The sequence below is a fragment of the Sitophilus oryzae genome, unplaced genomic scaffold (genome assembly GCF_002938485.1).
Source record: "Sitophilus oryzae breed Bouriz unplaced genomic scaffold, Soryzae_2.0 scaffold_1640_pilon_pilon, whole genome shotgun sequence".
Taxonomy (NCBI): Eukaryota; Metazoa; Arthropoda; class Insecta; order Coleoptera; family Curculionidae; genus Sitophilus; species Sitophilus oryzae.
The window spans coordinates 1,612,987-1,625,180 of NW_022146326.1; the positions used below are offsets into that span (position 1 = coordinate 1,612,987).

General features: G+C 32.7%; 4 protein-coding genes across 4 annotated transcripts in view; 2 read left to right on the forward strand and 2 right to left on the reverse strand.

Annotated features, from left to right (window-relative positions):
* Positions 1-5,554, forward strand: part of LOC115880659 (collagen alpha-5(IV) chain) — a 233,206-nt gene extending 227,652 nt beyond the window's left edge. The window contains exons 23-25 of the mRNA XM_030897939.1: positions 666-780; positions 4,035-4,285; positions 4,692-5,554. Of these exons, the coding sequence (XP_030753799.1) occupies positions 666-780; positions 4,035-4,285; positions 4,692-4,863 (538 nt within the window). The 3' untranslated portion in view covers positions 4,864-5,554. The remainder of the gene's footprint in view (positions 1-665; positions 781-4,034; positions 4,286-4,691) is intronic.
* A 2,379-nt stretch (positions 5,555-7,933) lies between these two features.
* On the reverse strand, positions 7,934-9,477 carry LOC115880688 (thioredoxin reductase-like selenoprotein T homolog CG3887). Its single transcript, XM_030897968.1, has 3 exons — positions 9,234-9,477; positions 8,772-8,901; positions 7,934-8,720 (listed from the first exon to the last, which is right to left on the reverse strand). Exons 1-3 carry the CDS (start codon positions 9,389-9,391, stop codon positions 8,400-8,402), a joined length of 609 nt encoding a protein of 202 aa, XP_030753828.1. The 5' UTR covers positions 9,392-9,477; the 3' UTR covers positions 7,934-8,399.
* A 260-nt stretch (positions 9,478-9,737) lies between these two features.
* LOC115880671 (eukaryotic translation initiation factor 3 subunit H) lies at positions 9,738-11,070 on the forward strand. The gene is made up of 2 exons (XM_030897955.1): positions 9,738-9,926; positions 9,980-11,070. Exons 1-2 carry the CDS (start codon positions 9,849-9,851, stop codon positions 10,916-10,918), a joined length of 1,017 nt encoding a protein of 338 aa, XP_030753815.1. The 5' UTR covers positions 9,738-9,848; the 3' UTR covers positions 10,919-11,070.
* LOC115880672 (PITH domain-containing protein GA19395) lies at positions 11,067-12,085 on the reverse strand. The gene is made up of 4 exons (XM_030897956.1): positions 11,725-12,085; positions 11,543-11,664; positions 11,386-11,490; positions 11,067-11,338 (listed from the first exon to the last, which is right to left on the reverse strand). Exons 1-4 carry the CDS (start codon positions 11,905-11,907, stop codon positions 11,128-11,130), a joined length of 621 nt encoding a protein of 206 aa, XP_030753816.1. The 5' UTR covers positions 11,908-12,085; the 3' UTR covers positions 11,067-11,127.
* Positions 12,086-12,194: the final 109 nt, after the last annotated feature.

A 12,194-nucleotide genomic window follows, 5' to 3' on the forward strand; every position in this document is an offset into this window, starting at 1 on the left:
AGCTCTGCCAAAAATTAAAATATTAAGCTGAAATATATCACCATATCATGGTGGTCTTAAAAATAAAACACACAAGTAACCACCAAACTACAACATAAAAAATATATACACAAATAAACTAAAATTCCTAAAATAAATGAGAAATAATAATAATTTTTTACACACACCACTGGCACTAGCAGTAGATTGCGTTTGCCGTCGAATATACAGCCTGTTCAACGATCGATCCAAGCATCTTTCATCTTCGTCTTTTCAATGCTAACCGCGTCGATCTCGCCTATCTCTTTCTTACAGGATTGATTGTTGAACGGGCCGGGAAATCAACGAGCTGTTTTTTCTTTATTGTTTTTCGTGGTTCCAATTTTCGGAATCCTTATGGCCTCTAAAATTGTGCACAGCGCCTGACCGGCACAGTTATTAGAGAGATATCGGAAAACCGAATACCGTCATGCAGTATTTACGCGTACCTTATCATGGTTACGATATGCGCGAGTCAATTTTTAACGCAACACCCGGACAGCATATTATACCTCGATATAAAAACAGCCCCCCTCAAATATGAATATAAATCTTCAATCTAATACAGTTTTTACCTGTGACTGTGTTCTAAAATTTCAAAAATATAAATAACTGACATTAATTTCTTCTGTTATTTAATATTATAGGTGTTCTGTATGCGAGGCTCCTACCAGAGCAATAGCAATTCACAGTCAAACTGTTGAAATTCCGACCTGTCCAGTTGGTTGGGATGAACTATGGGTCGGATGGAGTTTCTTGATGGTAAGTTATTTTTCTGATTAATCCCTTCATTTACAGATTAGCGGAAAAATATTCAGTAAGGTAAATTTCGTTGCACGTCATCAATGACACCATGCGTCGTCTTATGGAGTTTGCTGGTGGTCATATTATGATGTGCAACCAAAGTTATTTTAATTTTTTGGCTATCCCCCCCTGTGACCCGCCAATAGAGAAGTAAAAAAGGCTTTAACCTCTATAAGTATGCCAATTTCTGCATTAAGTTCATCACATTGAAGGAAGCAACACTTATTATATTGACTTTATTGGATCTTTTGACCTGACAAACAAAACGCAGAAATAGCACTTAGGTACCAAATGTACTACTGAAATTCTCGCCATCTGACGGCAGTCGTACGCATCGTACGATCAAATAAAACCAGCGGTCTACTGGAACAAACAAGCTTGCTGCATCTATGTAACCGTAGCTAAAAGCAAACAAAGTAGGGTCCTATCTAAAATAAAATAGCATACGTGCGTCTCAAAAGAGGCTCACCCCAATAAATTTAATTTTTTCAGATAAAAAAACCATATTTGGTATATGTTAGTATATGACATAAATTAGGATTGATTATCGTATTCTTTTCGGTCACTTCCTATTTAACCGGAAATGACTACAACTTTTGATTTTTAAATCCCTTGGTATTTTTACTTTATTCGATAGAAAATGGCACTCTGAATAGAATGACATATCATACTGTTTGACCAGCGGATCTGAAGCTACGGAAGGAATGCGAGAAAAAAAAATCGACATTGCCACGTTTATCTATAAAATTGCAAAATTGCCAGACATGAACTATAAATTTAATATATTTTTATTATATATAATGTGTTTAGCATATATTCTGACGTATATTACTAAGGAATTTTAACGTAGTTCATATTGTTCGATATGTTTTATTTAATAACTTATTTCTTTCATTCTGTATAATCTGCTTATTATGAAAGTTGAAGATTTTTCAACGATATCTTTGGCAAACCGGCATCGCCGCGCATGGCCGCCTATTCATCGAACATGATTGGCGAGAGTACGTCACAAGATTTGTTACCACGCGGTTGCCATGGCTTTTACGCCTTTCCTATTCACTTGCTTTATCCCCAGCTTCAGGGTCTCTTCTGAAAAGAGTAGGAATATTGAATACTATTGAAATATCCAGTGGCGGTGTCATTTTTTTGATCATTATTACTTTATTTCATTATTTTATACCGGTTATCCTAAACTTTATTCCTATATTTTTCGTATATTTGATAGTTAAGTTGTGTTTTATTGTTTTGTTATCTTGTTATAATGTTTTTCGTTCATAGTTTTTAATTATTAATATCAAGCTTGATCGTATATTTGTATTTTAAAATGAATAAATTTGTTAAGGGTAAGACGCTACATAGTCAGACAAGAGAAATAATAGCTAATTTATATAGGTAAGTTAATAATAACGTGGATGAAATCTCATTTGGTTTATTTCATTGTGTTCATAGTAAGGTTTGCGATGAAGAAGCTACAGAGAGTTCGCTTAAGTTGCCGCTTAAACGTAAACTTGAGCGGATATTTTTTTATACCGGAGTTAGCGTATCGGCTATAAAAAAATCACACAGAAGATAAAAAAAGGCTGAAAACTAAACCCGATAAAATGATATCCAGCTTTGGAAAGAAACGACCACGTGAGACTGCTGTCGAAAAGCTCGACGACTTTTTCGAAGTGGTCAGGAATTTGATAAATAGATTCTATCTCGAATTCAAACTCGTCCCCGCAATTAGAAAGCTTTTGCAAAAATTGCTGGAAGAATCGAATTTTCGAAACGCTTAGGGGGTTATTAAAATCAAATTATTTTTTTTGGCGTAAATGTCAAAATAACAGATAAATATTAATGGAGCGGCCCATTATATTGCAGAGAGAGATATAAATATATACGCGAAATTCGAAAATATAGCCAAGTATTATCTATTTGGATGAAACATATGGGTAGACAATGACCTAACCTTTAAAAACTGCTGGCGGAGCGATACCATATCTGGTGTAGTAGGCAATATTGGATCTACTGGTGAGTAAAATTATGTTTTGTTTACGTTTCCAAAGTTAACTATTTTCAAGATTTTTTTTTGCTGGAAATAGTTATATCTAAAATTATGTATTATAGAAAAAAATATAGTTAGTACAGATATATAAATAAATATACCTCAAGACTCAGTTTTGATCATCTGCTGATGGCAGACATGGTTAGCGAAACGTGCGTCCAGTGTAAAATTAAAAGTGTTTTGGTGTATTGTACTGATTTAGTGTTTTATTTTACTGTGTAACATCAAAGGTTCCAACCCCCAGCTGTAATTATTTCTTCTATTATATTAACAACACAATAATAAGATGATTCAAAATATTTAAGGGAGCTTTAATAAAAGCTTTTAGTGTTTATCTGCTAACTCAACAGTAACGATTCAAACAGCATAAAGTTTTTTGAAAAAAAATATTAATCTGAGTATTATATTTATGATACACATTATTTTCATATAACACCGTACGCCCATGCCTATTTTATGAATGAAATTGGGCGTGTTTTGTTTACAACTGCGTTCCCCTGCCGATACCCCGTAGCTACAGATCCGTTGGTCACACTATATGTCAACTTTTGCCATTTTCGCATATGGTTTATTTGAAATTGTAACATGCGGTTTATATCGACAATTTCACTCGAAATACCAAGTGTGTGGTACCAAATTATTTGTAAAAATATGCTTTTTCCAAATATGCTAATGAGCCACCCTCATTCCGTTTGAAAAAAATTTAGATATGATTTAAAATACGGCGGTTTGGGCATCTTTAACTGGCCAGGACAAGACACTAAAAACATTAGAAGTTGTAGTCATTGCCGGTGAAACAGGAAGTGATCGAAAACAATTAAATACCTCAATCAATCCTAATTTATGTCATATAGGTACTAACATACGAAATCTCGTTTTTTTATCTGAAAAAAAATTAAAAAAGTTACAGGTGTAAACCCCTGGGTGAGCCACTTTTCAGACGCACCCGGTATAGAGAAGTAAAAAAGGCTTTAATCCCTACAAGTGTGCTATTTCTACATTTAATACATTAAATTCAGTTATCCGACGACTGGTTTCGGGAATTTCATTCTCATCATCAGGCCTCACTAAATAACCTCCTGTTAGAGAGACTTATAATCTTGTAACAGTTATACATGTATAATTGTGCAAATGCGGGCTAAAATTGATATTAAATATATTTTAGGGCACCGATGGTGCAGCGGTTGGTTCAACACAATCCCTAGTCTCGCCAGGATCCTGTCTGGAAGACTTCAGGACTAGGCCCTTCATCGAATGTCACGCCCACGGCAGATGCAATCACTACGCTTCGGCGTTGTCCTATTGGCTGTCCACTGTAGAAGACAATGCGCAATTCAACAAGCCGGTGTCGCAAACCTTGAAGGCCGGATTCCTGACGACGAAGATTAGCAGATGCGCAGTGTGCTTGCGCAGAATGTAAGTACATAATATTTACTTTGAAAGACAAACATTACTATATTGCTTAATTGTATATGTTAATACTGTACTTACAGGGTCCTGCAATAGTGCGCTGGGCATCTCTAGGTCCTATAAAGGTTGTTTAAGTGCATAACTAAAGTAACTTCGGGAAACTTGTATTAAAGCATTAAAGGGTGGCTTAATAAAGTGTGTATTTATTCTTAAATCTGCGCTTTTATTACATATGACTTTTTCAACTGTAAAATACCAGACAAAAATCATTAGGTGGCTATGATAAAAAAAATAGTTGTAATAAAGCGCTATATGCAACAAAATACGACGTACTATTGCAGCACCCTATGCACGTCTTTCAGAAAAAAAAACTCATTCTCCAAGTTATTGCAAAATATATTTTCTTTTTTAGCCCAAGTCGTGTGTCCCCTGCACCCCCACCACAGCAACCACCACCTGTACGCCAACCACCTCCACCGGCTTACAGTTACCCCAATCTTCCCTCCAACTACAGATACAGAAATATCAATAGGGAGAGAACAGGTAGAAGGAGAAGACCTAACACCAGGGTCCAACAAGGCTGATGGTGATCATTCAAGTGCCATTTTTTACGATATAGATAATGTTTTCACCTAAGAAGAAATGAAAATGTATTTTAAGTTGCTAGTAAGCCAGCTTAACATTTAAAAATCTGATGTTATTAACTGTTGTAAATGTTTCATGCATCTAATATATTTCTTCTGATTTATACAGGGTGTACCATTATTCCGTGGACAATGAACTACTTTGGAATCAAAATAAGTTCAAATACCAAAAATACATAGTACTTTTTTGTTTATGGAATATTAGGACATCCTGTGTATGTAATATAGCTTGGTGTTCCTAATGAGACTTAAATCATTTTATAACACTTAAAAGTGATAATCTTTAAGGTGCTATCAATATTTTTTAACAAATTTTAAATAATATATTCTTCTATAAGCATATAAAGAGAGCAACATAACTCTATGGACAATATAATATTATGTATTTTTTGTAATATATCTGTAATATTGTAAAAATTCTATTAAAATAATTTTTCTAGGTTAAGAATCGATCATGGTGATGTTTAGCATAATAATATAGTTAGTTCTAAGAAATAACATGTGTTCCAATGCTTCTTTTCTAGATCATGACGCTTTTTGTTAAAGGAAAATTTATGTCACTGCCATATACTGAAGCATTACAATGTAAAAACTTTAGAAATGAATGAAAATAAACGTATGTTCACTAAGAGTAGTTTGTTTTATTTTTTTTTATTAACCACCATTATTTTATCACATAACCAAAGACATAACTATAAACCAATTAAACAATATTTATATTGGAAACTAAAGATATAATATATTCTTCAAAAATGCTCATGCTTAAAAATTGCTCTGTATACTAAGCGTTCCAAAAAACATGTGCCATCCCCCCAGGAGATTCCTCGTGTAAAAATAAAATTTATTTTTCATATCAACATAGGTTTGATTCTACATTGTTTCGTAGTTACAGGATGTCGAAGCCTTCAATTTTTTCCTATTATAATTCTCTTCCAAGTGCTTTTATTGATTTGAATGAAATTTTGAGGGTAAAAGTTACATATAAGCGCTATATATTTTAATGCTAAAAAGGTGTGGACAAATTCACCAGTAACGTGCATATTATCTGACAAACGAATCTAAAACAGCGGAAGGAATTCGGGCAAAAAAAATCGATGTTGTCACGTTTAATTATAGAAAAGCAAAGTTGCTCGATATTACTTATAAATTGAATATATTTTAGTTCATTTCAGCATACATAATTATATATATGCTAATATGTTGACGTAGTTCTTATTGTAATAATGTAGGTATATTTATCTAATTAACTGATTTCGTTCATTCTGCCTATTATAAAAGGTAAAGTATTTCCTTAAGATAACGTCCCTTTAGGGTAAGCTGGCAACGCTGACAAAATTCATCATGGCATCCCGCATTCAACCAGTCTGATTGGTCGAGATTCTCGCACGTCTTGTCGCCATTACCCCCATAAAGTGCCCCTCTCTAGGAATAGTAGAAACAGTCACTACTATTGAAAAATCCAGTGGCGGTGTTATTGTATTGTGTTTTATATCTTTAACTTGATTTGTGTTTATTGTAATTAGTACACGCGTTTTAACAAATATTACTATATTTAGCAAATGACTAAACAAAATGTAGGTACATTTAAAGTAAAATAATATTATAAACTTTACTGGAAAATATTATACAAATTTCTGATATATTTTTATGAAACCCGCACGCTCGTGGATATTTTATGAATGAAATCGGTCATGATTTTAGAAAATTGCGATCCCCGTGCCGTTGCCCCGTTGTTTCAGATCCGTTTGTCAGACTGTATGGGTTACCATTGTAATATTTTTCTAAAAAAAAATCATGTGCGCCACTGACTTCTTTTCCTTTTAGTAGCAAATTTGTGAATGCCATTTAATAGCGATTTAAAGTTGTATCTTGATATTTTGTCCATTTCGATCTACTTGATGAGATAAACGCATTTTTGTCAACCACAATTAGTAAAATTAAAATAAAATTAATAAATTATTTATTTAATGTAATTTATTACAAATTTTATTAAACATTTTAGCATTGATTGTAGAGTGTTACCTACACTAAATTCTCCCCAGAAATAATAGTGTTTAAGATAATTACAAGAGACCGATATTACAATATTTGTTATTTAAAAAACGGTTAGTCTTTCGGGAAAATGCTTGGACACGCATGATTTATTTTGTTTTTATACATATTTTGAATTTTTTTAAAAAATCATACAGGGTGTTCCAAAAAGTTGGGTAATTGATTAACCACGATTCTGCTTAAACTGCTTGACGTAAAAAGCTTATTTTTGGCAAACGGATTTTTCGAAAGTCAAATTCCAACGGGATAAAACTACCTCTCAAATATTACCAAGTTATATAATAATATCGCCATATTGTTTTTTCTCATGCTGACATAAATGTGAGCAAATTTTATCCAGTTTGTATGTTAATGGAAATTCTTGCTTTGCTTTATAATCATCATTACAAATGATTCGACGCGAACGAAGTCGCAGGTACACGCTAGTTTTACATATAAAATGACAGCGATCTTCATTTCATAGCCATCGCTGAGGCCGTTTTTTTTTCGATCATACGGTATTTGATTATTTGGCATACCTGTTAATTGGTTAGTTAACTAAAAATAATTGGCGACACTGGTTGATATTTCAAAGAACCAATGAGAGTTGTAGAAAATTTAAATTTGACAGCTGCTTGAATTTTGTATAAATCTCAAGCCCCGTTTTCAGAACTTCGTATTGTCGAGCGCCAGGTCAAAAGAACCAATGAATTTGCACAAAATTCAAAATTGACAGCTGTTTGAATTTTGTATAAATCTCATTGGTTCATTTGCCGCGTCGCTGGCGACAGTACGAAGTTCTGTAAACGAGGCTTCATTGAAAACTATTTGACGTGTCGCTGGCTCTGTCGTTGGCGACATTAAAAGCTCTGAGAAGGGGCTTTATAGCAAAAATTTGACATCACTGAATTCTATATCGAAAACTACATACCTATATAAAAACAATCAAATCTTTAGAATAAATTAAACACACAGTAAGTATCTTTAACAGTCTATTAAAGTTGCTAAAATATAAATCAAACATTACTATCTTAGTTATTACTTTATATACACAATTCTATACAATATGCAGTCTAGACTTTATTGTACTAAGACACAATCTGTATGAAACCAGTACTTACTGAAAAGTAAAACAGATGAAAATGAAACTAATTCAAATGACTGTTTTTGGAATTATCAATATTTATATCGAATCAATTAAAGATATCAGTAAATTCTTCAAAAATGCTAATGCTTCATATTATAGCCTTAAAAAAGTTATTTAGATTTTGATTATATTCTATACCTACTTTCTACAACATTCTCTCCACATCAAAAGAAAAAACTTTAAGAAATATTTAGAAAACCCTTTTATAATAATATCACAAACATAAAACATCTAAATTGATCAGCGCACTTTCACTTTATAGAACGAAAAAATACCTCTACTTACACAAAGTCTTAGATTATTTGGCGTACCCGTTTAGTTCCACTTTCGTATCTGTAAACTGCATATGACTATCGATGATCTGAAAAAGTTCAGCTGGTTGAGGAATTCTACCGCTTTCCAGTTTTGACCATATAGGAACATCGTTCAGTGAGATTTCAAAAGCACCAGATTGCATCAGTTGGCCCTCGATGAGATTGGATAAGAAGAAAATCATCATACATGCGTATATTTTATTTTCAATACACCATTGCCACCACGAAGGAGGTTGTAAATTGATGTAGTTAAATATATTGACGCTTCCCAGTATACAAACTATAGCTAGCATTTTTAAAGTTCCCTAAAACAAGTATAAATGCACAAATCTATAGTTGAGAAAGTTACTACTTACTAGAATCCTAACAATAAGCATATAAAGGCCAGGAGGTTCATAGTTAGCACCATCGACAAGAAGATAGGGATACTTTTGATTTATAACTTGGGAATACTGATCAAACATCTTTCGGTAACCACAAGAATAACTAAAACCAAAACGAAAAGCATGTTGAAACACTTACCTTGAAGCTAATTAAAATTCAATTAACATTAAAATATACACATAATTTTAAACAAAGGTCAGGTGAATAGCTGTAAAATATATACGTCATTTTGGGATAATTAATAAAATGAAATAAAATAATTTTTTTGGATTACCATGGGAATATAATATTTTATGTTAATAATTTTAGTGTTTATTAGGGATTAAATTATTAAACACGAAACTATTAATACATTAATGTTAAAGAAAATGTAAACGGATGATGATTCTGATAAAAACTAATCTAATTAAACAAGAATTGAATTATATTCTTACCAATACAAAAACTTTAATGTAGGAGCTCCAACATTTTGGCTTAATTTTGAAACCGGTAAATCATCTTCGGCAGCCACCATGTCGCTGTAGTATAGAAAAGAAAGGCCACAAACTATTAATAGAGTCCAGATAAATGAAGCTTTACCATTAAATATCATTTTTGGAGGTAGAAAATAAAAGCTCCCTTTTAACAATTAGGTATTTTACAAAACACCAAATAATGACAAATACAAAATACAAATAATGTGACAATGACAGTTTTTCATTCCGATAGTCGATTTCAAATAAATAACCGGAATCCTATAATTATATATGATCGAGAATAATTAATTAAACTAGCCAATAATGTCTTTAACAGAGCTGTTTATGTGCATTACTCGTTTATGAACATAAAACTATTTACGAAATACCCACTACATATTAAAGAATATTTAAAACAAATTTTATTTATATATGAAGGATTGTTTTTCAGCATTTTCATATTTCTTCTATTTGACGTTTGACGTTAACAATACATCTGTCATCTGTCGATCTGTCTTTCAATTTTCAATCCAATCTTTTGTAGGGGTTATAAAAGTCTTTTTTTAAATTGGTTTAAATTTTTAAAAGAAAAAGATGACTTCAAGAACGGCTCCTCCTCGACGAGTACCAGAAACCGAACCGACTATTGCATATGTGCAAGCAGATGGATTAGTAAGACTTTTCACTATGTAACATATGCATTTTAACCAAACATTTCTTTGCAGGCAGTGATGAAAATTGTAAAGCACTGTCATGAAGAGTCTACCACTAACATGGACATTGCACAAGGTGCATTACTTGGATTAGTCGTGAACAATTGCTTGGAGATCACGAATTGTTTTCCTTTTCCAAAACAATCGGATGAAACAATGGACGAAGAAGAATATCAATTAGCAATGATGCGGAGATTAAGAAGAGTTAACGTCGATCATTTCCACGTTGGTTGGTACCAGAGTGCCGACGTAGGTAATTTCCTAAGCATTCCTCTATTAGAATCACAATTTCATTATCAAACATCAATCGAAGAGTCAGTGGTGGTGATTTACGATACACAAAAATCCGCAAGAGGTTTTCTTACACTGAAAGCCTATCGTTTGACACCTCAGGCCATTGACATGTACAAAGAAGGTGATTTCACACCTGAGGCATTATTAAAACTGAAAGTAGGGTTTGAAAACTTATTTACTGAGGTTCCCTTCCATGTAAAAAACTCCCCATTAACCAATATTATGATGTCTGAGCTAGCTGAAACAGTGCCAGAAGAAGACGGTTCCAAATTCCTGGATTTAGGCACAGCAACTGTTCTAGAAAATCAACTGAGATTCTTAATGGATAGAGTTGATGAACTGAACCAGGAAGCTATTAAATTTAACAGATATCAACAGTTGGTTAGCAGACAGCAACAAGATAAACACCGTTATCTGCAAAAGAAGGCACAAGATAATGCGGCCAGGTCAGCTAAAGGAGAACCACCACTACCTGAAGAGGACATTAACAAACTCTTCAGACCTCATCCAGTGCCACCAAGGTTAAATCCAATGATTGTTGCAGGACAGATCAATACATCAAGTCAAGCAATTTCACAGTTTTGTTCGCAGAGTTTGGCTAAATTGTACATTACTCAGGGATTACAATATGCCAAAGAAGCTAACTCTAACAAATAGATGGCATGCAACAATTAATTTAAGATCGACATTTTTACATCTATTAAAAATCATAAAAATGAACTTCAAACTATGTGTATTTTTCATAGTTAAAACTTAAGGTTTGTGTCTTTAAGTTTTACAGTGTAAAAATAAATAAAATATAAAATTATGTTTAGTTTTTTATTTTAAATATCACACATAGGGTTAAATCACTTAAAAGCTAAATATTAGGCAATGGGATGATGAGCACTATCTTGTAGAGGATTTTTATGATCAGACATATTTGGTTTTAACTCGTAATTACAAATTGTAACTCCATGTCTATGTGCTTCTGTGAATTCCCCTCTAAGTCCGATGTAATAAATAGTAGTCTGTTCTTCACCAAAATTTTTAGGAAAATGGATGGTTAAATGAGTAACATTGTTAAATGTGACAACCCTAAAAATTACATGATAACAATATTTAATCCTAATTTTTTTACTTACTTTGTAGAATATTCTAGAAGACCCTCTGTATCTTTCTGCATTTCAAATTCTTGATCTGCTGTTGTTACTACATCGTCAAATGTCATTCGCTCTCTGTTTTTGAACCTTGAAAATTTTCAGCTTTTAATCATTACAGAAAAAATGTAGATCTACTTACAGTCTCATTTTTGATGGGTGAGAATCTGAACTATCACCAATCACAATAACTCCTTTTAGTTTGATACTGCCTGTGAATGGTATGTTAAATAAGAGTTCTTCATCGGCATCTGATTCTACAAACTAGAATAAAGAAACAGTTTTGATAAATATCTACAGCTAAATTGTAATTATTTTACTTACGGATTCTCGGTTTAATCTATCCTCCCAGGGCTTAAAAACTGTTTTTCCAGAACCGTCTACCTTTTCGTTTAAACATTCCAAATCATTTGTGTTTATTTTCGTGTACAAACTATATTGGACACCCTTTTCTGGATCTTCGTGCTGATGATTAGGATCCCCGCAGCATTTACCGTGAGGAGCCATTTGTGTACCAGCAAGAATTATCTAAATAAAATCTTTAAATGTAAATTTAACGACTTTTAACTGTTTTTAACTAAAAATTAATGAACGCAAAGTTGCAAAAATCATTTTCTATTGTTTTCTATTCAAATAAAGTTAATAAAGTTTGGTTAGGAAGCCATGGTCGCGCCACTGGTGAAATCTATACGCAATTGTCTGAACTAAAATCCTAATTTTGTTATTGATTTTTTTTTTAAATTATATATTTTCGTCTCTATTGTATTTAAATATTCAATAACTAGCTATATAAT

What these genes read in the sequence shown, in the direction of transcription:
- LOC115880688 (XM_030897968.1), bottom strand. Translation starts at nt 9,391, where the DNA reads ATGATATTTAATGGTAAAGCTTCATTTATCTGGACTCTATTAATAGTT. An exon ending in ACATTAAAGTTTTTGTATTG is followed by an intron (nt 8,902 to 9,233) that starts GTAAGAATATAA and finishes TTTTGGTTTTAG; the next exon opens with TTATTCTTGTGGTTACCGAA. An exon ending in TGCTTATTGTTAGGATTCTA is followed by an intron (nt 8,721 to 8,771) that starts GTAAGTAGTAAC and finishes TACTTGTTTTAG; the next exon opens with GGAACTTTAAAAATGCTAGC.
- LOC115880671 (XM_030897955.1), top strand. Translation starts at nt 9,849, where the DNA reads ATGACTTCAAGAACGGCTCCTCCTCGACGAGTACCAGAAACCGAACCG. An exon ending in ATGTGCAAGCAGATGGATTA is followed by an intron (nt 9,927 to 9,979) that starts GTAAGACTTTTC and finishes ATTTCTTTGCAG; the next exon opens with GCAGTGATGAAAATTGTAAA.
- LOC115880672 (XM_030897956.1), bottom strand. Translation starts at nt 11,907, where the DNA reads ATGGCTCCTCACGGTAAATGCTGCGGGGATCCTAATCATCAGCACGAA. An exon ending in CACCCATCAAAAATGAGACT is followed by an intron (nt 11,491 to 11,542) that starts GTAAGTAGATCT and finishes AAAATTTTCAAG; the next exon opens with GTTCAAAAACAGAGAGCGAA. An exon ending in CTTCTAGAATATTCTACAAA is followed by an intron (nt 11,339 to 11,385) that starts GTAAGTAAAAAA and finishes TGTAATTTTTAG; the next exon opens with GGTTGTCACATTTAACAATG.